This window comes from Pteronotus mesoamericanus, unplaced genomic scaffold, assembly GCF_021234165.1.
Source record: "Pteronotus mesoamericanus isolate MK-2021 breed Mesoamerican mustached bat unplaced genomic scaffold, CSHL_Meso_final contig_73, whole genome shotgun sequence".
Lineage (NCBI taxonomy): Eukaryota > Metazoa > Chordata > Mammalia > Chiroptera > Mormoopidae > Pteronotus > Pteronotus mesoamericanus.
The window spans coordinates 7,925,271-7,952,814 of record NW_026555245.1 but is presented as its reverse complement, the minus strand read 5'-3'; the positions used below and the strand labels follow the sequence as shown (position 1 = coordinate 7,952,814).

At 39.5% G+C, this 27,544-nt stretch overlaps 1 protein-coding gene across 6 annotated transcripts in view; it reads left to right on the top strand.

Moving 5' to 3' along the window:
• The window catches only part of LOC129078242 (transducin-like enhancer protein 4), a 142,277-nt gene that overhangs the window by 23,716 nt on the left and 91,017 nt on the right, over nt 1-27,544 (top strand). For 4 of the 6 annotated variants that reach the window (XM_054582996.1, XM_054582995.1, XM_054582998.1 and 1 more), the window contains exons 5-6: nt 11,529-11,591; nt 25,791-25,865. In XM_054582996.1, the coding sequence (XP_054438971.1) occupies nt 11,529-11,591; nt 25,791-25,865 (138 nt within the window). The remainder of the gene's footprint in view (nt 1-11,528; nt 11,592-25,790; nt 25,866-27,544) is intronic. The other 2 variants (XM_054582999.1, XM_054583000.1) reach the window with 1 other exon arrangement.

The following is a 27,544-nucleotide window of genomic DNA, read 5'->3' as shown; positions in this document are numbered from 1 at the left end:
CAGGGAGGGACGTCTTAATTGAGACACAGAAAGGGCCCTAAGCTTGAATCAATATCTAATAATACAGCTACTCAGTTTGTAGCACTATATAATCTCAGTTGTGTTTTAGAACAGAACTACTTACCTTAAAGGATTTTATTCATAAGTCTACCCTTATAAATATTTCTGCCAACCAGATATGGGGCAGCTGCTATTCTTCCCATTTCATGGTTGCAGAAGTGGAGTCCAAAATCACTTAGGGGTTTGGTTAGAGTCATGGTTCAGCTGGATTAGTAATTAGAGTCAATCTGGGAATTGAGACTGCACAGTTGTATCCATTCACAGTATGTGGTGTGCTTTCCAGAATGTTTTATCACGAGTCTGGGTTTTTCCCTTGCCTCTCTTGTAACTGTCCCCCCAAACCAACCTTGAAGCCAGCCTTGTGATTTCCCTGTTTTCATGAATGGTAGCACCATTTCTAGGCTTTACACGTTTGAATCATGAATTTCTTCCTTTCATTGTCCAAATCTAGTGGAGTTACAGCATGCCGCTCATTCTCCATGTACAGCGTGTCTCCTTTCCTTGCCCTCAACGTCACTCCATCAGACTCTTGTTATGCCGGGACTGCTGTGCCGGCCTCCTGGCTAATCGCTGTGTCTGCAGTCTTTGCTCTCTGTGCGCCCTTATCTGGGCTCAAGAAACTCAGGGTACACTTCTCTCTCTGTTCATATTGGGTTATTCTTTAGGGGTCCTCCTGTTCCTCGAAATCCAGCCAATATTCCCAACATGCCTCTATACTGTCTCTCCTCCTACCCTTTACATAGGTGATCAGGCCCATGCTGCTCAGTAGACGAATCCATGGATTTTTTCTGTAGTTTAGGTTTCTCCTCTGAGACCATTGTATGTAACTGAGAATTCACAGGTACTTAAACTTAGCATGTCCTAAAAAGACATCCTCCACGAGCGTGCTCTTAGTCCATTGATGTCTATCTCAGCAAATGCCAGCAGCATCCACCCAGTTTCTTAAGCCCGAAATCTAGGGGCAGGCGCTGACTGCCTTTCTCGCCCACTGTTTAGCCGCACCCAGGTCATCATCTGGCCTCTAGGAATCTACTCCCAGTTACTCCTGCATGTGTTCCTGTCTTTCTAGCTGCCTGATCATGGTGAATTACTTAACCACTTGACCCTTCCTTGGCTTTATCTGCAAAATGGGACAGAAGTAATCCTGTTAAAATTGTCCCGAATGTAACTGAAATGTCTAGCACAGAGAAAGCTCTCCAGGAATTTTAGGACGGTGGTGGTGGTGGTGGTGGTGGTGGTGGTGGTGGTGACTCGATGACAACGATGATGACTGGCAGCCTGAGCCACCACATTTAAAATGACTCTCACGGTGAGTAATGCAGTTGTCTCCTAACTGGTCTGACCTAGGTGGAGATAATCCTGGCAAACCAGGCTCTTCTGGATCTGCTTCTTCAGCCTTATTTTATGCTGCCCCTGTTCCCTTTCACTTGTCCCACTTGTTCAATGTGAATGTCCCTCACTGTATGGGTCATTTTTGTCTAGCAGACTCACGTCACCATCAGTTACTCCGGGAAACAGAGGTCCTGTTAAACATTTAAAAATAACCTTAAAAACAAGCATTTAAAAAAAATGTCTGTCTCATTTGCTAGATTATGAGCTCTATAAATCTTTCTTGTTCACCTACTCTTTTCTCAGACTGTGATACTATGCCTGACAGTATTGTATACAATTATTGAAAACTGGAATTGATGTGTATTTACATATTGCTCTTTCCCTAAAGACACTGTATTAGAAGGGGTCTCTGCCATCCTCACTATTGCATTTCTAGGGCTCCTGTGTACTACCTAGGTACCATGTGGTGTCTGTTACTGTGCTTATTTCCATTTGCTCCTCTGCTGTACTAGATTATAAACGCTTCAAGGACCCAGATCAATTGGGCATTCAGTGCTCTTTCTACTACAGCTGCTTAGCTTAGGGGTAGGAGTGAATGAATGAGCCGGTATCTGAAAGCATCTTGTTGAATTTCCTAAGTCTGTGGTGCTATGGGAATTCATATTGTTTCTATTCTGAAATTATCTTTCATTTTCCATCTTTCCTCTTGTGGTATGTTTTGTGGTTATAAATCTCCTCTGTCCTTCCACAGCCACTCAAATATAATCAGTGGCAAGAAAGGGGAGGGGGTGGAGGGCAGAAATGCACTGGAGTGTCTTAACCTCCTGTCTGGTGTTTATCATAGCTTTCCTAGGAATTGTCCTTGATAGGTCCTTGCTGCCTTCCAAATAAAGTTCAAGCTCTTGAGCGTGGCATTCAAGACCTTCCACAGTATGACCCCAGTGAACCCTTTCTGTCCTTATTTTTCACTTAGTTTTTATTGCATGCATCCTGTGCTCTGGCTTAATGGTTTTCAATCCTGCCTGTACATTAGAATCACCCGGGGAGCTTTAAAATAAAGCACTGACGGGTGGGCTGTACCCTCTGAGAGTGTGAGTTCATTGGTCTGTGGTGAGGCCTGGGCGTTGGCATTTGTGAAAGATTCACTTGTAATGCTAGTGTAAAGCCAGGGCTGGAAACCATTGAGTAACTCAATGTTTCCCACGTAATGTAATCTCCTCTAAAGAGCTTTGAGAAGAAAGGGTTTTACAGTCAAAGAAGTTTGATTAGGGCTGCATTTTATGTGCTCCTTTTCAAAGATTTATAACTAACATTATCAAATGAGAGGCTCTGAGATGTCCAACAAGAAAGAAACCTGTTTTACTATGTTTAAGCTTTGTGAGATCATCTGATCAGGGAACTCTTTATGTTTCTAATACCTGTTCATAATATCTGCAAAACTTAGTGTAGAACCTGCTTCGGGAGATGCTGCGTCCAACCACATCTCAGCTTTTAAGTCACTTTTTTTTTTGTCTGTCCTTGATTTTTATCTAAGTGAGGCCATCCCCGTGCCCTCGGCTTCTCTCTTAAGCCCTCAATTTTATCTTCTTAGCTGTTTTCAGTATCTGAAATTCTTCTTTATGTACTTAATTTGTTTGCTTCTGTCTCCCGCCTCTGTGATGTGAACTCCGACAGCAGGACCTTGTCTTGTTCACCCCTGTGTCCCCATTCATCCCCTAAAATAGGCCTGACAAATAGTAGGTGCCTAATAAGTATTTCAGTGGGCATAAGGCAATACCTTCATGGTTTTGGCTTTTACTAATGTACATGTGTTTAAATATTTTGAACAGCCTGCACAATTTAATTAAAAACTTGAAATATATTTTAAAAGTAACTAGGAATACAGGAGCAAAAATAGATGACAGTAGTTTTCTATACCTTTAATTTTCTCAACCTGCTTAATAAAGTATTAAAAAAAGAAGAAAACAAGCAAAAGGAGATATGAGCCTGACTATAGAAGAAATACTGTTATTTTTTTTAATTATAGAGAGTTCTCAGTTTGTGGTATGGGACTTTCTTTTTTTATTTCTTAACCAGTGTACAGGGGTCACACCTATGTGAGTCATTAAAAGAATTTGGGTGCGGAATCAGTGAGCAATAGTGGATTTTTGTGTGGGACACCCTGTACTAATGACAAAAAACCCAAAAAAACAAAATGATAAAAACAGGCACGGAATTAGTAGGTTCTAAGTAGAAACTTTTAATTATTAGAACCCTGCTAGAGCGAGAGTGTTCAGACAAGTTTGTCAGGGTCAGTGGGGAGGGGCTTTGTGGGTCCGAATCCCTACCTGGGACCCCATCCATGTGGAGCTGCAGCGTTCTTAGACTCTGTTTGGGAGGAGTTCTCACAGCATGTTCTTTTGAGGAGTCCTCATGCGACCGCTGTGTCCCTGGCTCTCCAAGCCTGTCTCTGACTGTCCAGGTGTTGAGTGGGGTTGATAATGTGTGAACAGGTCTACTTGTGTGGATGTGTGTATAATTCCTGTAACCCACTACAGCTCAGATTATCAGGACCCACTCTTTGACTTCTTGTGCCACCACGGATGCAGGTGCATGGCTAGGGCCACCCCTTGGGCTCCTGGGATCATCCCACTGGTTCACTGTGGAGATGCCATTTGTGGAGATCTGTCGTGCTTCCGTGCACAGGGTGCCCACCAGTGTGCCGTCTTTACTGTTTGCCCAATTCCAGTGGGTCAGGTGATGGCAATCTCATGCGAGTAATCTCAGGAAGGAGGTTAAGTGGCATCGCTTTTATTGTATTCCTAAAATAGTCTTTTAAAACATGTCCTGCAAAGGTTTCAGAATGGAAGCTTTAATCATTTACTTATCAGTGAGGAATAGTCCAGAGTGAATGTGCGTTTTTTTTGGAGGACCACTGTGATTACTTCTTACTATTTTTGAGTATCTTGACATCCTAAATGCTAGAAAGGATGTGTGTTGGGAAAGTAAACAAACCAAATCAGACTCTAAGCAGGCTTCTCTCTAATTATTCCCAAACAATTTCAGTATACTTGCAAAGATTTCAGGAGATTCTAGGCACCTAACTTGAGCTGCAGTTTCTTTTCTTTGTTCAACAAATATTTTTGAGTGTCTTCCGTGTACCAGCCACTGAGGCTGTAGACAAAGATACCTCTGCTCTCATTGAGCATACATTCTTCAGAACCTTACTTCTCAGGGTGTTGTCTGGACCCAAAGCATCAGCATCACCTTGGAGTTTGTTAGGGGTATAGACTCTCCTGCTCCACTCCAGGCTGGATTTGAACATGATTCCCATGTGATTAGTGTGCACATTAAAGTTTGAGAAGTACATGAGAAGTTCATGAAAACAAAAACATGCCAGCTAATTTCAGATTATTTTAGATGCCGTGAGGAAAAGACTCATTGGGCAGAGGGAGTGGATCTTCAAGGAGGGGGAGCAAAGATGTCTGAGGAGGTGCCCTGTGGGCCGAGCCTGCAGTGATGAGTAGGGAGGTGCCATGGGAATACCTGGGGAAGGCAGCTCAGGCAGAGGGACCCTTCTTCCTCCTTGCCGTGCTTTGTTCATTCCTATGTTTTTTTATGCTGGTGTCAGACCTTTCCTTCTCCTCCTTTGTACTCTGGCCAGGCCAGTGTCTAATAGATTCACTTGTCTGCTGTGCCTATTTGGTAAAGGAAGTATTTGGCAGAACAGTACAAATGCAGACAGCAGAAGAGCAAAACTTTTGTTTTAATAAGAGCTGGCTATATTGATCAAAGCAAGAACACAGTCTAAGGGGATGGGTGGAAGGGTATCGTGGCGGCTATGGCTTCAGAGAGTTGAAATTTTTATAATTGGGAAGAGACGAGAGTAGAAGGGACAAGAGGAAAGGAAGTGCTCAGGAATATGGATATTGATGAAGCTTTCTTGAAAAGTGGCGATAACTTAAAAAAGAGAAAAGTAGTTAGCCTGACTTATGAGACTAGGGTGAGAAATAAAGCATGGCTCTCAATGTGTCAAAGGTGTGTTGTCTTCCTGGTTATAGCTACCCTTGATAAGAACTTGGTGTGAAGTTAGTGTTTTTGTTTTTCTTTTTGGTTTTATTCCAGTACCCAAAGGTCTTTTATCTTTTAGGTATTTCTCACATACATTTTAATCACATAGATCATGTTGGGAAAAAACAAGGTGAATGACTTTTACCTACAACAGGCACTAAAAAATATTTGTCCCTTCTGCTATAGATAACTGTCAAAATGCTTAATTGTGAATCAGCATTCAAAGGCTCTGGTACATTTATGTTAGTAGGAAATAGTAGGGGGGAAAGTTAGAGGGAGGGAGGGAGGGAGGTAGGTAGGTAGATGGACGGATGGATAGAGATTCAGATTCAGTTTCAGAGTCAGAAAGAGAGACGGAGGAGCGGGGAGAAGAGAAATCAAGTAGACCCACCTTGTTCCATGAAGTCTCAATTTAAGCTCATGGGAGAATGACATTTTTCCCCCTATTCCTGACATCCTACTTTTCCCTTCCATCTGTTTTCCATTTTCCCTGTCCTACCCCTCTGGTAGAGCCGAGTATAACTGTGATTATTACATTGGTTACAGTGTTTTTCAGACTTGAGGACTTGAAATGATTTGACCTTGAAGGAATAATTGGACCCAAGTCAGGCAAAATGGTCATCATTCTCAGCCTTGATAATATATCACTCTTAATAATTGGGGCAGTATTTAAACACAATAACCAGAGCCCAGAAGATGGAGGTACGATAATACGCAAATATCTGGGATTTCCCTTAAAGCTCTTTTAAAAAGCTTAAGAGGTGAGAGAGGGGGGTGTTTTTTCCCTAACCATTGCAAAAATGCTTCAGTAAAATACCACTTCAACTTTGGGGACAGATTGGAGTAGTTTCATGATATGGAGGTGTACTGTCATATTCTCTGAAAGACATTGTCCTGCGTATTCCTACTTATTGTAGCACCCGTATGTATATCTTGTTAGGACAAACAGATGAGGGACTTTGGTTTGTGCACCGCGTACTTATTATTAGCACACTTAGCACACAGGAAAATAACGGACACGTGAGTTAAAAACACAGAGCAGGTTGACATTGCTTGAAGGTATTGACATGAAGAGAATCATTGCTTTAGTTACATTCCTGGGGTAAGGGGGAAAAAATGGTTGAACATTAGTACTTTCAATTCTAATTGAGCACTCCTTAGACAGCACCTCTTTCTCCTTGGACAGAGTGGGATTTGGGAGCTTTTAAAAAATCTTAATACTTTGTAAAAAAAAAAAAAAAAGGTTTTGATAGTTTGCATCATTCCTTTAGGAAACTGCTAGATGTCCTGTTAAATTGATTGTTAATAGGTTATCACTTCAGTTTATTGCTTTATTAAGTAATAGAAATTATTCTATGCAAAATAAGCACCCAAACTAAAATAAAGCTTAGGCGCCTGGTTTACCAGCTTGCTAGCAATGCTTACAATACTGTTGATCTAAATCTCTAAGCCTTATTCCAGTTTGCTGTTAAAAAAAATAAAATTAGTGTTATCCTTCATGTGTTTTTATCTCTTTTGTAAAGTTGAATTTGGATAACAACATAAAAGTTGTCAGGGTAGAGAAATAGTACTACTTGAAAATTTTCATTATGTTTAGTGTGGATTTTTATTAAGTTGGGAAGAATTTCTCGTTAGTCCTTTAATTTTTTAAATCTAGGGGCAGGCAAGATCATTTTCAGGAGTTGTATTGTTTCTCAGAAAACTGGGAGTTAGGTAGATGAACAAATCAAGATAATTTATTTTCTGATTGAGTTAAAATTATAGTCTTTGTCCTGCAGTTGTGAAAGGAGGGTGAAGTAGAGGTGCAAGATTTATTGATACTTCACAAAAGATTTTAGACAGAATAAGGAGGAATTTTTCTTCACTTTTTAAAAAGTACCTATATGTAGTGGGTATTATGTTCTTGATAAACACATAATAAAATAGATTCATCTTTGAAGTAAAGTTTTGGTGAAGAAACTGCTGTAGAAAACTAATTGTGAAATGCTATTCAAGAATGTTTTTTGAAGCTGTAGTTGTTTGGGTTAATTTTGTTATTGTTCTTTTTCTGTTTGTTGTGTTCCCCCCTTCCTCTGCACCCCCCCTTGGCTGCTGAAATGGTTTTCTAATAATGTTTTGTTATTCTGTTTCATTTCAATAATACCATGTGATAGTGTTCTTCCTATTTCAATGAGAGGCTAAAAATTCTAAGAAACATTTTTTAAAACCATAGCTTTTGATACATCCAAAATGAAGTCATCAGTACTTTCTCTCAAGTTTATTCTGTGGTTAAAATAAGATTTGCTTAATTTTTTAAAGGAAATAATATAGGCGGAATAAAATTTAGATTTAAAATTTAGATTTATTGTCTAGAGCTATTTGAGAGGTTGTAATTCAATTTAAGTGTAGGCTTGACTAGTTTTTTGTTTTACTTAAATAACTAATGTAATTTGTTATAAGTGATAAAGAAAATACGTTTTTGATAGTGTGCTTTAATATTTGTTGCTTTTCAATCTAGTGATTGAATGGTGGCATTCTTGTCAATGCATGGCCTTGCTTTTCCATGATGCAAGGTCGTTAATACCTTTCCAGTGGCTCTTGAATCGGAGTGTGAGGGAAAGGAGGATAAAAGGTTCTTCTGAATGTTTCCCTGTTTCATTACTGACGGTTGTGCCGCTAGGCCCGCTGGCCGTCACCACTTTAGAGTTAGCTCGTCAGTGTGCGTGTGCCAGGTGTTAAGTGCATGGGTAAGGGATTTTCATAGAATGCCTTCTTAAGTTAACCTTTTTAAAGAATATTTTTTTGCTCAAGGGGGTTATATTTTAATTGGAGATGGTTATCATTTTTATTGGTTCTTTTTATTGGAGGGGTGGCATAAAGGTAGGACAATTACAGAACAATGAAATATAGAAATGTACAGAAGGTAGTGAGTTGAGGGTGGGAAAATATGTATAACTAATTTTTTTAAATGGATATTTTGATGGTTAGAGGAAGATGTAATAGATGTGTCAAAAACTGTTTAATGCATTTGACAGACTGTGGCAGCAAAAACAATTTTTTTGCTATATTTTGACCTGAACAATTGTTCTTTTATTGGGGCCATTAATGCTATTTTGGTATATAATGGGCAACTGAAGACAATACTTAGCAGTGTCAGTGTCCATAAAGCATCGAATACTACGATAACATCTAGTATCCCTAACAGCAGTATTTCAGAATCTCTGCCTGTTTAAATGGACTATCTGTGAATGTACTTGCTCAGGGATGCATGAGCCACATCACCTATAAATTTGATTGGAAGCTGCAGCGCTGGCATAGGCTGATGGATAGCAGATTAGAGCCCTGATTAACCATGTGATTCGAAGACTGGGAATATATTGTCTAAGCAGGATTCATCAGACACAATCAGAATTTCAAGTGGTCAGATGAAATTCAAATGTATATTGTGGCTTTTCCTCCCCTAGTGCTCTTCCTTCTAGGTTGCCTATTTTTTCCCTCTCTTTCCTCAAAGCTGAAAAATAGTTCTTTGATGAATCTGCTCCTTACCCTAAAGCTGTCTGTCTGTTATTCATCAGAAAGCAGGTCACAGTTCAGTGAGCAGAAGAAAAGATTTTAATAGAAGCTATGCCAAGGGCTGTAATGCATCATTTTAGGGCCCTAATTACATTACAATGACAAATATCAATGGTGACAACAGCAATAACCTACATCCTTTAATGGCTGTGCTGGAAAAGGAGTTTGGGCCTCACGCCATTAGATTAGACTCAGTTTCAAAACATAGGGCATTAGAAGTGTGTGTCCACAGTATTATTGGCTGATCACTGAAGCCCAGTGGAAAGGCCGTAAATAAATGATGCCTCCCAAAAGCTGGGTCCTGTGGGACAAAAGAAGCAAAATTAGATGACCGTGAAAGCAGCAGTGTTTCCGAGGCAACTTTAGCTTTCAAAGTGAGGAATGACTGGCTTAATTTTATGAAATCACACACACATCCCACCCCCCTGCTGCCAATTAGCCTGACCATGAAAATCCATTGGCATGACAACTTAAAGAAATTAAGAAGTCTTTTAAATAAAAGAAAGCCTTTAAAGAAAATGTTTGGAAGGCACCCCCCCTTTCTGTTATGTATGTGTGTTACTATACATGAATCGATAAAATAACTTTTCTACATTTATTTTTTAAGAAAATAGATTTTTTTTCTCATAGTTACTCAGACTTAAAATAGCCTCGGTCCACAGTTAAAGGAGCCAAATAAATATCTCTTAGTCTTTATTTTGCCAGTTGAGTAAGTTTCCTTAGAGTAGTTTTTATTGCCTAGATTATGCAGGCAAACTAAAGAACTCAGTTTTCTTATGTGCCCACACATTTTTCAACCCTCATAGCAAGGGACTATTTTATTTATGTAAACAACATAATGAGGAAAATATGCTTGGCAGATGGTTCTAAGCATTAGAATCATCAGTTTGGTCTGCCCCAAAGTGTCTCATTATCTTTTATTCTCTTTCCCCCTCCACCTCTCCCTACAAAAACCGTAACAACCAAGTGCCTTTGAGATGCAGCGCTTTTAGTCTGGCGAATGCTCCTCTATTTTCTCAGCCCACACTGGAATTTTACCCCATAACCACTGTGGTATGTTCGTCCAGGTTGCACAGTGATTTGGTGATTCCCATTGCAGCTTTTCATGGTGGTTTGAGCATTCTTAAAGGAGAGCTAAATGCTCCATGGGGCCAGTGCAATAAATTAAATCAGGTCAGCACAGTTGGGTCCTTATTCACTTCTGCTTGTTGGTGCTGGGTTTTTGTCCATCCTGTTAGGAATGCAGAACTGGAATGGAAAGCTTAGATTTTTAAAACTTTATGGTAAATGGGTGTTTTCTGTCGGCTGGCAAAGTTTTTAAGGTGCTGGCATTTAAAAGATTGCTTAGCTATAAAGTCAAAAGGGTTGCTGATGAAAGAAGGAAACCTAGATTGCACAAGTAGAGTGCTGCTGACATTCTGGTAATGACTTAGTAACAAAAAAGAGCATTTTGTCCTCTTATAAAATGAGGAACTGACCCTGATGGAATTTATTTTAAGAATGCCTCAAGAATAGTAATTGCTTTGTTTTCTGTCTCTCAAAAACCCTTCTCCATTTGCCTACCCCATCATTAAAAGATAAGCTATTTTATATGTATGTGTATTTTTTTAAAAAACGTGTTTACATGTCACATGCCAAAGTCTATAAGGAGCCATTTGATAATACAAATTATGATGAACATTGGTGAAGTTTTGGGTAGCGTGTCAAAGAAAACATAGTGGTGGACTCCCTGCCTCCTTCCTCCCTGACTCCTTCCTCCCTCCCTCCCAGCCCCCACCTTTCCACCTTACTGTAGCACCATATTGATGTAAAATTTTTACACTTACAAAAATTATTAGAGAAAAATCTCTGTTATCTGACATTACTGGGACTTTTACAGACAAAGTTAGTCTTTATATACACAGATTGCTTGCTGCTAAGCTTAGGAAGATTTTAGCATGTTCTAAGCCCCTTCACACAGAAAATCTTGGTGAATACACTTGGGAATTTTTATGGTTGAAGAACATATGCCATTCCTCAACAATTCATTACTAAGGATCTGAAGCAATCAACTTTTGGGGGTTGGCTGGGTACTATTCTTTTGGGAGGTTGGGGACTTGACTATAAAATCCCAATGAGTAGTAACTGAAGAAGTTGGGATATAGGGAAGAATGTATATTTACTATCTAAATTCTAAAAAATTCAAGATTTTATGAAAAAAATAATTAGAATGAATAAGGGTCCTATTGGAGGCTTTTGAAAACTGATTTCCAGTTATGAAAATTAAATTCCTTTTTATGTTGTCCTGGTTCTTGAAGGTTGACTTTTTAAGATGAATTCCGGTTAATTGTGCTATTAATGTGGCACTGTTGTCACTGCCTCCCTTTAATCGGTTTGCTGGTGAGTTTTCCTCTTCCTTATGAAATATACCAACCAGAATATAAAGTGTGTTTTAATATCATTCTGTTAATATTTTGGGAATTTGTAACCAGCTGACTGTTCTCTTTATTGCTTTCCTTTCCTTTTTTGTTTTTGTTTTTTTTTTGTTTTTGCAGGCAGAGATCGTCAAGAGGCTGAATGCTATCTGTGCACAAGTCATTCCTTTCCTGTCCCAAGAGGTAAGGCTGTCGGTTTCAGGCACTGGGCTAAAAGGTGCCATTTCAGTTCTTTTGCAGAAAAGGGATTGTGGGACTGACTTTTTGGCCTTGTCAGTCAGTCTCTTGGTGTTTGTATTGCATATTTCTAAGATACAGTGTTTGTATTCCAACTTCTACACCTTATTAACATGCAGTAGAATATAGTTGTCTTGATATAATGGAGTATTTTCTAGTGTGCGAAGGAAAATTCAGTTAAAATATTTAGCTGTCACTGGACAATGTAGTGTTGCTCAGAATTATGACTGTTGGTCTTAATGGCATCTCATAGGGTAGATTAAAAAATTGCCCAGAAGACAAATGTTTGTCCCACTTCGTGTCACTGGGCAGTAAGAGTTGGCAGAAGATGTATCAAATAAAAAGTACTTAATACAGTAAACAAGCTAATGTAACTTTTAGCTAGCTGCTCTTAAAAAGTTACTTATTATTACCTGATGAAGACTTTGTATTGCCTCTGTATTTGAGAAAAGATGTGCAAGACAGACTCGGTGAATTTACTGCTCTGAGTGCCCGGACTTCACTGATGATGCCGGCATGCCTGCTCCCTTGCTCTCTAACTCACCTCCTGTGGGAGTGCACACTGATGCACAGTGGAATGAGGAGGTGCATTCCTAGTGCATGGTGGCTTCCATGTGGCTTTTTTCTTTTTTTTTTTTTGTTTGCTTACTTGCTTTTGGTAGTTGCAAAGTTTAGGTGAACGTGCTGGAAGGGGATAATTTTTGTTTCCAGAGTACTGAATCCCTCATTGCTCAGGGAAGATCAGCTGTGAGTAGGAAGAATCTAACTAAAGAAACGCCTGCATGTCTTGCAGCCACAATGCTATGTATTGTGGGATCCAAGGTACTGAGGCAACCACTTCCTTCCAACCCTTCAGTTCTTTTTGTTGTGTTCCTGCCATTCTGGAGAGCAGTTCATCACCTGCCTGTCAGTGGGCATGAGCTAATGATGTCAGTGTGCAGCCGGTATTTGTGCATGCATGTGTGTTAAAGAGGTGTGGAATCCTATGTGACTTCTCATCTGGTCTGAACTGGGTTATACCTCTAACCATGGGTACCTTTCATTGGGTATATATGCCCTCCTTAGGGTGCTCATATTCACAAACTCTGGACCTAAGGTAAAATCCTGACTTCAAATGGTCTTCTGGATTGCAAACAATAAAGGATGTATTGTCTTTCTCTATCTTTAGCTGTTAGCACAAAACCACCACCCATTACATCCCTATTTACCTATTTCCACTCAGAATTTGCTTGTGACTGGATTAGATGGAGTGGTGAAGGACAGTCCAGGAGCCCGTTCGCATTTCTTTCGGAAGACCTGGGTGCCCTTTGCCCACTCCGGATCAGTGTGTGTTCTTGCTTGAAGCAGCTCCGCTTTATGGAGGTGGAGAATGGGAAGAATGTGTAACCCACAGAGCTGTAACCAGGCTGAGGAGTCACTGCCAAGGCAGAAGGAAAAGTTTGAATTATCCCTGGGGTGGTGTTAGGCCTCTGCAGGCACAGACCTCTACATGGAATCACTGGACAGCTTTTTCCCATGGCATTGTTGCAGGTCTGTGGTGTTATGTTTAGAAGTGGAAGGAGGTCCTGGGGGTGTGGGTGGAGCTGACTTGCCAGTAGATTGTTTTCCCACGTGAGTTAATGTTGTTTGTGGAAGCAGGCCCAGTAGGAACAAAATGTATAATGGTAGGTGGTGCTGAGCAAGACTGGACTGGAATTAATTGGCTGAGAAAGTTGAACTCTGTAGAAGGAAGCCATGGGGGAGATACTGGTGATTCCTTTTCTGCTTTAGGCTGGGAGTGGGTAGGCATCAAAATCTTAACCACTAACGTTATTTCCCCACTACTTTTGACATTTCTTGGTTGAAATCCTTGATTCATGTGTAATGAATGACCTGTGTCATGGTTTTCTAAATCCTGATTCTGTGTATATCTTTTATTCTGTTTACTTTGGATTTAATTGGCTCTTTTTTTTTTTTCTTCCCGTTTCCTAAGGTGTGTTTATAGCTTCTAATGTGTGGGTCACAGACATGTTTATTCCTGTCCAATCCAGTCCTCTCTGATGTTTTGTGTCTGAACGTTGCCCACTTTCTTTCCTCTTCTGGGCATTCTCTGAGCATCAGACTCTTTGCGTTCACCCTGAGGCCAGATGGACGTAATCTGGAGGGAGGGGAAGAGGCAGGTTATTAGAGGAAGATGAACTCTATTTCCTGTCTCTTCAGAGGCCTGGAAAATCACTCTTGCGTGGCTGCGAGCCTCACTCGGAGCCAGGGCTGAAGGCTCTTAATCTGATCTTTTAACACCAGCTCTCTGTGTGACAGTGTCATTGCCAAAACGGCAGCTGCGGTATTAGAATTTATTTTAAAATGTTTTTATTTAAAAATTAAATGATTACATTTAGAGAAAGGAAAAAATGTTCCCTGCAGACTATTGCATAAGCTACAGGACAGTGGTTGGAATTTTTTTTTTCGGGGGTGGGGGCGGGTGGTGGGATTTGACAGACGCAAGAGGTAAATTTTACATATATGTAGATGAAGTCTACTTTGAAGTTAGCCCCCATGAGATGATTAATGCACCCGCTTAAAGTTGCTTGTGTCTGATGTACCGCATTTTCTAAAATTAAAAAACTATATAGTACTGAGTGGTAACTATTAAATTTAGTTTTAACTGCAAGACTTTGTTTTAGAAATAAATTTTATAGTTATAGATCTAAGGTACTTAAAGTATGTCTGTGGAAAGAACAATCAACAGAAAAAAGTTTTTCTATGAGATTTCATGAAAAGTTTTTAAAAATTTAAAAAATTATAGTCAATATTTATTTTAATGATGTACTGATTGTACTCACATGTAACTACTTCCAAAGTCCCAGGCATTAAACAAAGATATTGCCATTTTCATTAAAGTGAGTAACTATCACTGATAGGTCTTAAAATTTTGTAGGATCCCTAGTATCAGAATTTAGAGAAACCTTATACCTGTCTAAATCTGTTTTTTTCCCCTCCTCTTTTCTTTTGGCTTTTAGGAATGGGTAAAGACTAATCTATATTCTGCTGCCCTCAAATTTCTTCTTTAAAAGGCAAATCTCAAAGTAGTAAGTGAGAAGCTTTTCTCTATCCCACTTTGGGACTCATTTGCAGGAAAGGAACTATAAATAATCAACTCTGCATTGGCAGCTCCGTAAGCCAGAGATGCCAGGATGATGACAGTCAGACCTGGGTCAAGTCTTGGCCACCCTATTACAAACGGACTGACTTACTATAACCGAGTTAAGCTGGGTGACCTTTAGCAAGTGATTTGCCTCTCTTAAGTCTCAGTTTCCTCATCTGTGTGATGAGGTTAATAATAGCATGGAACACACACGATCACTTTAAGGATTATTTGGGATTATACACATGCAGTTTAGCACATCATAGTAAGCACCTCTTGATGCTTGCCAGCAGTGGTACTAACTGCAACAGCAGTGAAACTGTATATTTCTTTGTAAGAGGACGGACCTGCCGCCCTCCCTCCCCTTTTCAGTCCTTGCTTTTTGGATGATTGTGGGTTGGTTATCTTCCTCTCTAATGCCTTTTCGATAGAGGGAAAAAGTGTAAATTAAAACCAAACCTAGGGCTGACACTAGCTGGAAATCTCAGTGAGGCATTAGGTAGCCTCCAAAATGATTCTTCTAGCTCCAAAAATCAGTTTTGCCATTTAGCCAACACCCGTCTCTCCCCAGCCAGCAAGCAGAGATCCATCCGTAAGGTAACAGCTCTTTAAGATGCTCAGCCTGTAGCGCTCATCTCAGAAGGAACAGTGGTTTTGGATGGGGTTTGTGTTTTACACAAAGCTGTGTAGAAAAACAAACTTCTCAGTCTATTTGGGATCTGGCTGTTTTCAGAATATACCTGGTTACTCAGCTGAAGTTGGTTTTGTTTTTACATGTAGTTTATGTGGATGGATTCTCTCTTTTTTCATCAGCGATTTCAGGATACAGCTTTTGTAGAACTTTAGGCATTATGGGCCCTTACCAAAGTTGAAGGGTGCCAGTAAGTAAACTTGCAGCTAGTGTCCCCCCCACTCCGCCCCCGCTCCTTTTCCAAGAACATACCTTTATGGGGATTCTAATGCAGATTGAAAACTATATGCCACTTGTTACATCCTGGCAGCAAGGTGCAGTGTTTCTCCTAATTTGGCTTTGTGCTGGGAAAGTTGATCTACCTGAGCCTTAATGTTCCTATAGAATGATGAGGATAACCCCATCTTTATAATGTATAGCATATGTACTGAAATGTAAAGCACTTGGGATAGAAATGCCAGTTATATTTTGTTTCCCTTTTCCTGAAGAATGGATTCTATTTCAGCTTATTTTGGGTCCCAAGACATTTGGAGAGAAAAGACTTAGTAAAAAACTGGGAAGAGTTCAAGGTAATTTCGGAGCGAGCTGGCTGGCAGACTTCCTATGAAGTTAGCTAGGCCTTGCAGTTTAGGGACTGTTTCCAACAGCTGGCAGGTAGCTCTGCACAGATTATCTTTCAGAAGGAGGGGGATACTTTATTTTTTGGTAAAGCATTAAATGTGGATTTAACCTGTTAGCTTAAACATTAAATATTAGGCGCTAGCTGAGGACCTCATTTGGAGGATAGTTGTGTTTCGTGCGCTTATTTTCCTAGATTTTAAAATTGTTTGTTTTTGAGACAGGCATGGTATGTTTCATGGTGATCAACAAGGTATTCCTAAGACCTTTGAGAACCTCAAACTCCTGACAGACTACAGGTGAAAATTTATTATAGTTGACAGTCATCTTTCCTAAGGGTACAGCTGTATTTTTTTCAGAAATACGCTGCTCCTCTCACAAGGAACAGCCAGAATTCATTGGAAGAGTTGTGTTGTGTGAGAGACAGTGTGATAAGCACCTGAGGGTCAAGCAGAGCTAGAGCCCAGTCATGGCTCAGCCACGTGCTTCCTTTATACCATGTTGGGTAAAATACTTCACTTCCTAGGCTGCAGTTTCCTCATCCATTTCATGGGAAACCTGCACTGTACACCTGCAATATAGGGTTATATGTGGATTAGTGACAGTGTAGAGAACCTAGCTGGATATTTGGCTACTTTAACAGATCAAAGGAGTAGTGGTTTAGTTAAGATTAAAAGCTTGTTTTCTTCTCACAGAACAGTTTGCACAGAAGCTGCTGTGGCTAATTTGATGGCACCGTGATGTTGGGAACGCAGGTTCCTCTTGTGTTGATGCTCATTATCACTAGCACCATTGTATCCATATCCTGCCCCAGCCAGCAGGAAGGAGAAGACCGAAGGCATGTGTTATGTTTTGTTTTTTTTCAGGGCATGATGTTGGAAGATGTTCATGTTTTTGCTCACTTTGCTATGAACGGCACCTGGTTACCTGCCCACAGCTAGCTGCAAGGGAGACTTGAAAATGTAGTATTAGTTGAGTTGCCATTATGCTCACCTAAACCTTCTACTGATGTAAGAGATAGGATATCAGGGGACAACTTAGCAATTTCTTCTAGACCTCGTGCTATGCATAAAATAAAAATAGTGTCCATTATTATTATTGTCATTGTTGATTTGAATGGCAGTCATATTGAGCCAGTTATGTATCTTTATGTGAAAAGCTCTAGCTCTGACTTTATGATCAGTACAACTTGTATTTTATCACATGAAATATAAATAGTAGTTCTTATTATAGAAGTCCCCTCCAAAGTATGAATTGTAAGGAAATGAACACCCATCAGCTGTTGTGTATCATTCATATATTCACACGGGGTGAAAAGGAACCTGTATGAACAGTTAGGAGCCCTGTGGTATAGATGCACTGCTTATGTTTATGCCTGTATTTTTCAAAGTATGAAGATTCTTGAAAGGACTTCTCAATGGAAGGGTGGGATGTAGCAGATCACACATAGGCCCGTCTTATTTTGTAGTAAACTGGTTGGAAGGAAAATGCTACTTGACTGGAAGTTATTTTAAGAAAATCTCTTCTCATGAGGGGAACATTTTGCAAGTCCTTGTGTTAGAACTTTTCCCCTTACGTATCTCAGACAACAGACATATTCTTGCGAGTATGTATTGTCTTTGATTTGGAGAAACTGGGATACAAAATTTTGACAGTCCCTCTCTGTCCCCCACCCCCAGAAGTTGTGAAAAATATATTGGATAAGTCAGTCTTTGTTTTGTGGAATGATAAGATATCTCAGAAAAATTACCATAGGTTAACTGTTTTGCAGCATCAGACTTGATCCATTTTAATATCTTAGGTCTCAAACCATTTCTAGACTACAGACTAAAATAACCTGAAATACGCATACTGTATGGAGAGAGAGAAAGAACATAAAAGCAGTTCCTTATGACCAGTGGCTTCCTAATTCCCATTTATTAAACCCCTGGTCATCGTTACCTTTGGAGAAGTAGCATTCATCTTTAACCTTGTTTTCAGCAGATAGTTACAACTTGTTTCAGTGCCATGGAGAACGGATATTCCCTTACGCCCCAACTTCTGCCCCAATTTCTGTGTAATTCTGTAGCTAAGTTTTCTTGTACCTTGAGTTACTTAAGCCAAAACAGGGCTGCATAGAGACTGGTAGTGGAGGAGCCCTGGAGCAGAGTCCTGTTGGAGCCCACCTTGGAGGCCAGAGTTTACCAGTGAGCAGCTGTTTTTCTTTGCATCTGTAAATATTGATTTACCAAATGAAACAAAGAATTCAAATCATTCTTTTGACCACATTTAACAATTAGGAGTGAAAATTTTAAGCTTTCGTGTATTTACCTAGGGAAAGAGAACATCCCAACTTGAATGCTTTCTGAAATTTAATTTTAACTTATAACTTGGTATTTATTGCCTTCTTGGCTGTTATAATGATTAGTACCAAGTATTAGAGTTTTGCTTTAAAATTCTGTGTGTTTATTTGGGTGTTCTACATTGCATTTAAATAATAGAAAATAACACACAATTATATAATCCTGATTATAGGCATTCATATTCTAATTCAAACAGGTTAGAATAACTAGTCAAATAAAATGATACATGAATTTCTAGTTTGCACATGCCATTAATTTGATACTTTTAATTTGATGATAAAAAACAAACCCCTTCTATATTATGAGGTAATGGGTATGTCTCAAATGCTATTTATTTGGCACCTGGGTTAAAATGGCACTGAATTACTTGGAACCACATGTTGCATATATAGAATAATTGTAAAACAGAAGTTGAAAAATGATCAGTCACCTTCATATTGTGCCTCAGAGAGGAAATGAACAAAATACAGTGGGTTGCATGCACTAGTGGCAGTGTTCTCGCCTCCTAATGGCACCAGGTTAACTCGTCTTAATTGCTTGTTAACTTTGTAAGGAAATCAATGGCCTGCGATACATGGCTTGATGTAAGAGAGGTTGGCTGAAATCACCAGAGATCCCCTGATAAGTATGCAGTCACACATGGAAGATCACCTTCGGAAATCGTTAAATGTCAGCAGCCTTCACAGTGTCATCTGCTTTCCAGTCAGGGTCATTTTTGTCAGTATTGGTTAATATATCATGACAGCATTGTGTACCTAAGGAATGCCTTAAAATGACTAAGTACACCTGGATTGGGGCTTTAGGGATTTGGTCCATTTTTCTGATTCTCGCATTGGGTAACTTCATTAAAGTGTTTTTTTTCTCACAATACTGAATGAGGCATCAGAGTGCATATTCCTGTCCCATGTTCCATGTTTGACTGATTGGCTTGTTCTAAGTGATTATGCATTTTGGTGACAATTGGATGTTCAGTGAGACCTTGGTGGGTGATGTGATGGCCTGCTTGCCCTCCGCAAGTGAAAGTTGATTCTCAGGAGGGGGATCTTTTCTCCCCACAGGTTTAAATGTAGCCTTCCTCCCAAAAATCAGCAGTGCCAACCCTTGTCGGTACATGTCTAAAAAAATGAACGGCATTTGAGAAAGTGGCTAATTTTTTTACTTTCAGTTAGGTAGTGATTAGCTTTTACTAGAGCTAAGCTTTAAAATACTATAAAGTAGGCCTGAATTGTATAATATATAGCCATAACCATATGCAGCTGTTTAGATTTAAATTAAAATTAATTAAATATGGTTAAAAATTTAGCTTCCCCGTCAGAGTAGCCACAATTGTACTGCTCTGTGTCCACCCATGTGTACTTACCATATTATTAGTACAGATCTAGGACAGTTCCAACATTGCAGAAAGTTCTCTTGGAAAGCAGGCTCGTAGAGCTTATTGGATACATCAGTGAAGAAGGCCATGCCCCAATGTGAATGGGAATGGAGAAGACAGGGTCAAACCCAGATCCCAGAGTCCGCTCCTGAGACTGTTAATCCCAAATTCCATAGCCAGAATTGTTTGGAAAGCCTTGTTATGTACTCACTCTTTGAGATTTGAAGCTCAGAGAAGATCTACAGTTTACCAGGCATTAGCCAAATTAAACCTGGTGGGGTTGGTTGATTGTTTTGTAGTACCTAATTTCTTACGGGACTGACATTTATTAGAGTACCATTTAGAAAAGGCTGGCTTGAGTTTTGGTTAAATTTAAAGCTTATTTGCGTCAATAAACTTGGTAGAATTGCTGAAAAGGGGCTCAGTAGGATTTTCCCAAGACTTACTAGACATGGAGTGACACTCAGATTTGATCTGCTCAGCCTTATTTGGAGTTTTGTGTCTAGTTGCACTGAGCACAACCAGAGGAATAGCCAGAAGAATGAGTGGCCTAGGGTTGTTCAACCTGGAATACAGAAAATTGAAAACATGCAGTATGCCATTCTCAAATATTTGAAGTGCATTCCAATGGAGGAAAATTTAGAGACAAAACACTAATGCAGTGGGAAGAAGTTTTCTACTCAGTCTTAGGGTCCTGTATTCCCAAATGGAAAAAGCTTATCCATGAGGTAGTTAAGTTACCTTTCAAAGGATGTGACCAGGGAGAGACTGAACACTCACTCTTTAGGGTACGGGAGAGGAGATTTATCTCTTGGATACAGTAATGGCCTTTGGCCTGTAGTTGGTATAGCAGTGCCACCATCCCAGCCCCCTCAGCCCAGACAGCAGTGGGAAATACTTGGGCATTTGGAAATATGGAGAGACTTTTTTGTTGAATAGTTGGTTGGTTGTTACAGGCCTTGGGAACTACTGGATTCTGGGTTTCATGATTTCTAAAGGTTCTTTCTAGTTCTAATTGAGTGGCTTTTTCTGTACATTTGGCTAGTGATTTTTATATCACTATTTGGCCCAAGTTCTAAGTATCTTTACCCTAGAATATTAGATTAGCTCTCTAACTTTGCTCCCTCCAATCTGCTTCACTTCCCTGCCATCCATCTTCTTACTGTTACCAGGCATATCTTACTAAAATGCAGAACTGATAGCACTCAGGTGCTTAAACATTTTTAATTAAAAAAAAAAAATGTATTGGGGTAAAGTTCAGCTTCTTTGCAAAGTTGTGTGAAGCCCTTCTCTGTTTGACCTCCTCCTGACTTACTAATTCTGCTTCCCACTAGTATGTAGTTTTGTGGAGTATGTGTATGCTGTACTCAGATGACTTCATCCACTTGCCTTGTTATTTCTTCTGTGAATACCTCTTCCACTTTAAAGAGTTTGGCACTGTAAAATGAAGTAGGGTGCTTACGACGAACAGTAAGCTTCCTGACACATAGAGATCCAAAAGTGAGCAACAGAACATAGTCCTAATCCTCCAAGAACTCCCAGACATAACAGGAATGTAGGATATAAAATACTAAGGAGAATTATAGGAAGTAATGACAAAAGCACACCTTCTCGGGCATCAGGAAAAGGCGTCACCCTAGAGCTTATTGTATATGTGTGTCTTGTTGCCATTTCCAAGAGGACCCCCCAAATCCAACCTGCCTTTTCTCCCCTAGCTTTTTCCCTACCCTGCATTCTCCTCCAGACACACTTTCTTTCTCTTCCTTGACAGACAAGCTCCTTTCTCCTCCAGGGACCTGAGCCAAGCTGTTCCTTCTCCTTGGAATTCTTTTCTCCTTGCTCTTCATCCACAGGACTCCTGCAGATCTTTTCAGTCTCAACTGTTGGGTCAGCTTCCCTAGGGAGTCTTCCCCCAGGCCTGAGTTTCAATTAGATATTTCCCTGACAAGTGATTACATAGCATCCTGTAATTTTCTTCATGGAAATTATCTTCTAATTGTAATTACAGAGTCTCTTGAGTATTATTAATTCACCAAATGTCTTGTTCATTCCTCTTATCTCAGTTCCTACTCTTGATGCCTGATACATAGGTGCTAACTAAATATTTAATGAATGAATAAGAAAACGAAGCCTTTCCTGATGCCCCAGGAAGTGTGCTTTTGTCATTACTTTCTATAATCTTCCTTAGTATTTTATATCTTACATTCCTGTACGTCCAGGAGTTCTTGGTGGAGTGGGGCTATTACCTGTTGCGCACTTTGGGATCTCCATGTGTCAGGAACCTTGTTCATTATAAGATCCCTACTTCATTTTACATCTTTGCCCTTACTGCCCCTTTTACTATCCCTGTTAGTAAGCAGGGATATTAAAAAACAAAACCAAACATAAGTTGTAGAGGGTTTTGTTTTTAAATTACTGTTGTTATTATTAGAAGTACCATTATCTATTGCTATGCTCCAAAGTATTGGCATGGCAGGTATTGTCATTGTGATCTCTGGAGAAAGATGCACTGAACACCTATTGTACACATACCTGTGGTTTGTGAAGGTCTGTTTCTCAGCAAGCTTTCTTGGAGTTAGAGCTTATATTGTTTGTATTTTCAATACTTGTCCTGAACAAATGCAAAAAATAATTTTATGGCAAAAGTAGGCAATTGATTTAATGTATAGAATTTCATTTGCTGACCATTCTTTCCCAACCATGCTTGTATTCCTTAAGCCACACTATTTTGTTGAGATATAATTTACACATCATAAAATTTACTCATTTTTAAGTGTACAATTCAGTGATTTTTAGTAAAGTTACAGAGTCGTATAGCCATAACTACAATATAGTTTTTTTAAGGATTCTTTAGAAATTATAAATCACAGTATTTTAAACAGTAAATAATTGGGCTTGTTTTACTCTTTTCCATATCCCAGTTAGAGGAGCCTCCCCACCCGCCAATCACCTTTGGCTTATTAACACATTCCTAGTGGTATTTCATTTTGGTGGTGCTGGTGTAAAGTTCAGTTCAGGAGCTTCTATCTGAGTGAGCAGCTTGAGCAATATAAGAGGCCATAGGATTGTTGCCTTCCGCAGGTTTACTGGGCCTAGAGCGGCTGCCACCGCTGGTGGTGAGGTGGCAGAGGGGAGAAGCAGGAAGTGGGAGAGGAAATGAGCTGTAGGGTGGAGTGAGAGGGGAGAGGAACAGATGGGGAAGGGGAAGAAAGGGGAAGAGATAGCAGAAATAATGGGAAAGCCATCATGTTTCTAAGAAGATGTGAGAAACTTGCTGTAATTTCTGATTCATAGAGATTATATGTTGAAATTTGAACATGGGGGGGGGAAAATGCCTCCTTTGGGTCAGTTTATAAGAGTACTTTGGCCTTCTGCTTTGTGTTTATTTTTTCTTTTCGTTTGCCCTTTCTGAGTTTTCATTTTCACACCTCATCTGGTGCCTGCCTCTTTAGTCTGGTATAATGACACCGTGTTACTGAGTGAGCAGTGCCATCGGGGTGTTTACGGTGCTTCCAGAGCACGTAGGGGAGGAGGCATTCTTTGCCTTCAGGAGCTTCTGTTCAAAAGGTCCTTCCTTAAACAACAGATGATTCACAGTTGTAAGCAGAAATAGGGAAGTAAAATGCTGAACTACAGGTAAAGTTTAAATGCGGCGCAGCATGGTCACTGCCATGAGAGATGGGGAAGGAGCTGAATCATGACTTCCACTGTCATTTTAGCTTTTTAACAAGAGTTTCTATAGGAACATCAGATGTCAGTGTTATGGTTCACTCATGTGTTTCTGGTTTTCTCCATAAATACATTTGATTTTAATGCCGACCCAGAAAGATATCCCCTCTGCCTAAGGCATCTTTGCCTATCTCGGCAGTTGGAATCCAGTTTATGAAGCAAGAGTTGAGCTATCTTTGTGGTAGAAAGGCCCAAATTAGTTGTATTTTTCTGCCTCCCTATCTTACTGGAACTGTTCGTCAAATGCTTAATGTAAAGTAGATGATATTTTAGTAATATGGAGATATTTCAGTAATAGGGCAGAGAGGAAGACGTGCTAAAAGCTTTTGTTGAATGAAAGGATGCATGAGTAGAATGAATGATATACATTGGATGTGTGCATATGTGGTCCTTGAGCTTTCAGGTTTTTGGAAGTTTTGAAGTCATTTGTTGAATTTCAAAAGTTACATTGTTGAAAAGGGTGGAAAAGTCCGTAAAAGTTTCTGTTCGTATATTCACTTTGGGTATTAGATAAATCCCAGAGTCGTCCTACGTGTTGTCTTTTACTCTACTTTCCAGGCACTGCCATTTTCCACTACTCTGACAGCCAGGTTACCTTACATCTAAACCATGAGCTCTGTGCTTGGCACTTGGTAGGTGCTCAGTAAACATACATGCTCAGGTTGGCTTTTAAGGGAAAACTACTAGTCCTGGTCCTTTTATTGATTATGCCTCTCTTCCTTCTAGTGTTCTCACAAATATTTAGGATTTTTACTTTATTCAGAGAGAGAAATGATTTCACTTGGACAAATATTTTATTAAAGAGTAAGAGAATGGACAGGATATACCTATAAAGTCTTTGCTTTTTAAGCCCTAGTTTTAAAACTCTTAAAATTAAAAAAAAATCAAAGGTAAATTTAATGTTCAGAGTTTATGAAAAGTTTCAAATGCAGTGATCTATTATTTGACATTTTTCTTTCCATTAGTTGTAGACACAAAATACATGTTTCTGTTAGAAAGTGAGGGGTGAAAACACCACATGGAGATATCTAATTTAAAGCAGTTTCCTCTCCCACATCACCTCCCCCACTATCTCTGCTACACAGGGTGGAGGTAGAATGGTGGTCACCTTAGCTGATCTCAGTATTTGAGGGTTTTGGAATGTAGTACCAGGTAGCTCAAGGGGAATTTCATGTTTTAATTGATGGCCCAGCTCTTTGTGTGCATTATGTAGCATGATAGCCAAACTTCATACGCGCTTCAAGCAGTGAAGAATGTTAGCTGCATTCTCCACTGGGATCAGCCAAAACAAGACACTTCCCAGGCACACAGGAGTGCCTCTTTCCACAGCACAGGCCCTTTGGCTCTTCATTCACTAAACGTAGTTAAAGTCCAAAAAAGACTCCTTTTACACTGAATTTGAGCTTGCAGATACTAGAGTGTTCAAGTATATTTAGGTGGGAATAATCTTTGCATTTGGGGGGCACTTGTGTATGCCCAGATAGGAGTGCCTCCAAGCGGAGACTTCTGTGGTATTTAATTTTTCTAATGTCACAAAAATTACTAATATCAATTCTAGATCATTCTTTGTAGAACTGAATCATGGGTAGATGGTCCTATACTACCTACCGATCCTTGTTTTTCCCAAAGAAAACCAACTTAATCTTTTAGATTTTAGTTTTTCCACTGCATTTAGAAGAAATACCTGAAGTCCTCAAACTTTTCTAATGAGAAGTTGTACATTTTAAATCTATTAAATACATAGCCCTTCATTACAGGAATTAAGGTATGAACATGTTTCACATTTATAGAAGAAACACAAATGTATAATTCTATGTGTCCTTCTAGTGTTTCATAAACAGGAGAAATTTTAAAAATAAATATTTCTAGGAAATATTTTGAAAATTTTTATGTAGGTGGAAAGAGAAGAGGGGGTACAAAGAAAGCAAGTGAAATGGGTTTTTGTGTTATTTTATTAGTTAGTGTTAGTTGGAAGAGGTTGAGTCACAGTGTACCACTGACATGAAAGTAAAATTTAAGCAGTTTCTACCAGTTGTAAGGGAGCATCCTTCCTGGGGACCCAGTTGGATGCCCAGTTACTTCTCAGCAGTATAGACCTAGATGGACCTCAGGCTTTTAGTCATCCACAACCCAGGGATTTTCTTTGAAATACGGAGACCCTGAAATCCTGTTTTGCATGTAATTGAAGTTAGAGGACATGTTAGGAAAAGCTATTCTTGACCTACTAGAAAACAAATAATTGTATTCTGTTTCTGATCTTCATTTATAGCACCAGCAACAAGTGGTGCAGGCTGTGGAACGGGCCAAGCAGGTGACCATGGCAGAACTGAACGCCATCATTGGGGTACGTGGCCTTTCCATTTTAGCTCTGATCTTGATGTTTGTCATCAGCTCTCTCACTCTCTCTTTTTAAACTTTATTCCATCAAAAGGACAAAAGGCAGTAGAGGACCACAAAGGGAAATTAAGCATTTTGCCTTTAATCTTATGTGAAATTGGGTGGCTACCACAGAAACTTTGGATCACATTCTCACTGATTCAATTGAGTTGACATGTTCCTGAAAACTCTCCTGTAAGGAGACAGGGTTGTTTTCATAATATTTCGTTCCTTTGCAGTCAGCATCTGTTGCTAACCTATCCCAGAAAAAGATTCATATTGCCCTGAAGTTAAAATGACCTGACTTCTTTTATCTTTCCCCAAATACAGAGTATCTTAATATCATTTTCAGTGAAAAACAATGTACATTTTTGTATCACCCTGCTACTCTTCCCTGTGATGAGTGGTTCTTATGGGCTAGTGTCCAATGTAGTAGCAATAACACATGAACAACACCTTTTTGAAAATCATTGGCCTGGTGAGAAAACCCTTCCTGGTGATAGTATTAACAGTGTTGCATAGAAATCCTGCCGGAATTCATGGGTTTGGACAGTCACTCCAACTCTACTTACATATATTTTTGTTCTCCCAGATTAAGGTAACAAGTAATGAAATAACATGCTAAAACTTAGAAATAAAAGTGAGAAAATCATAGCTGAAAAAGAACACAGTATTCACATCTCTATCTAGCTGGTACAAGCAGTTCCTTAGGTTATTGTAAGGAAGACACAATTTGTCCCTTTTTGCCTCCTCCCAAATACTTCCTTTTGTGTATAGATTATACACAAAAGTCTTTTCTCTTTTTTCCCCTCCTCAGTGTATCAAACACTTTGAAATGCTAATTATTCCATTTACTTTCATTAAAATTCAAATTGCTGAGTGAAGATGCGGATAAGGGTCGCCTGATAATCAATCTGAAGTTGAAGATACTGCTTCAATTATGCCTCTGTCTTTTAACAAGGAAATCAGAACTCTGGGAGGACGGTGAAGGTGGTGGGGCAAATAGTCTGATTGTAGCTTGTTTTAACGGGCTGTTTTGAGCTCTATTTTGTGTCCCTCTGACCACACGAAAATACTGGTAAATTAGAGACATCATAAAATGGAAAAGTAATCTTTGTTTCTTCAGAAGTGCCCCTTGGAAAGAAGAGGCTGAATCAGAACAAGCCACATAGACTCATTTGTCATACATTTTCTTCACTGGGAGTGTGGGGGAGAGGTGAGAAAGGAATGCATTTCACAATTAGTTATTTCCTAAAATTCCAGAGGACTTCAGTATATTAAATGTTTTAAAATGTTGACAGAACTTTAATAAGTTAGTATCATTTGTAAAATATCAGCTGTGTTTGCTTGAAGTATTTGTTGTGTTCATATTGGGATGTATTCTGGTAACTACCTCTCCCAAGGTCACTAGGGATAGAACCTACATGAAGGAGAGAGAATGGGTGGAGTGTGAGCATGCTAGCTCCTTTCTTTTCTGGCTGAGTGTTCATTGTTTGTACAAACTACTGAAATACAGGTATTCATCCTCCCTTACATCTGGTTGGCAGTCTTCTGTAGGAAAACAACACTTTTTTTGTTTCTTTTTCAAGTCTTACTAGTATCTGAACAATCTGAACAGTGGAGAGATTAATCTAAATAAAAAACATT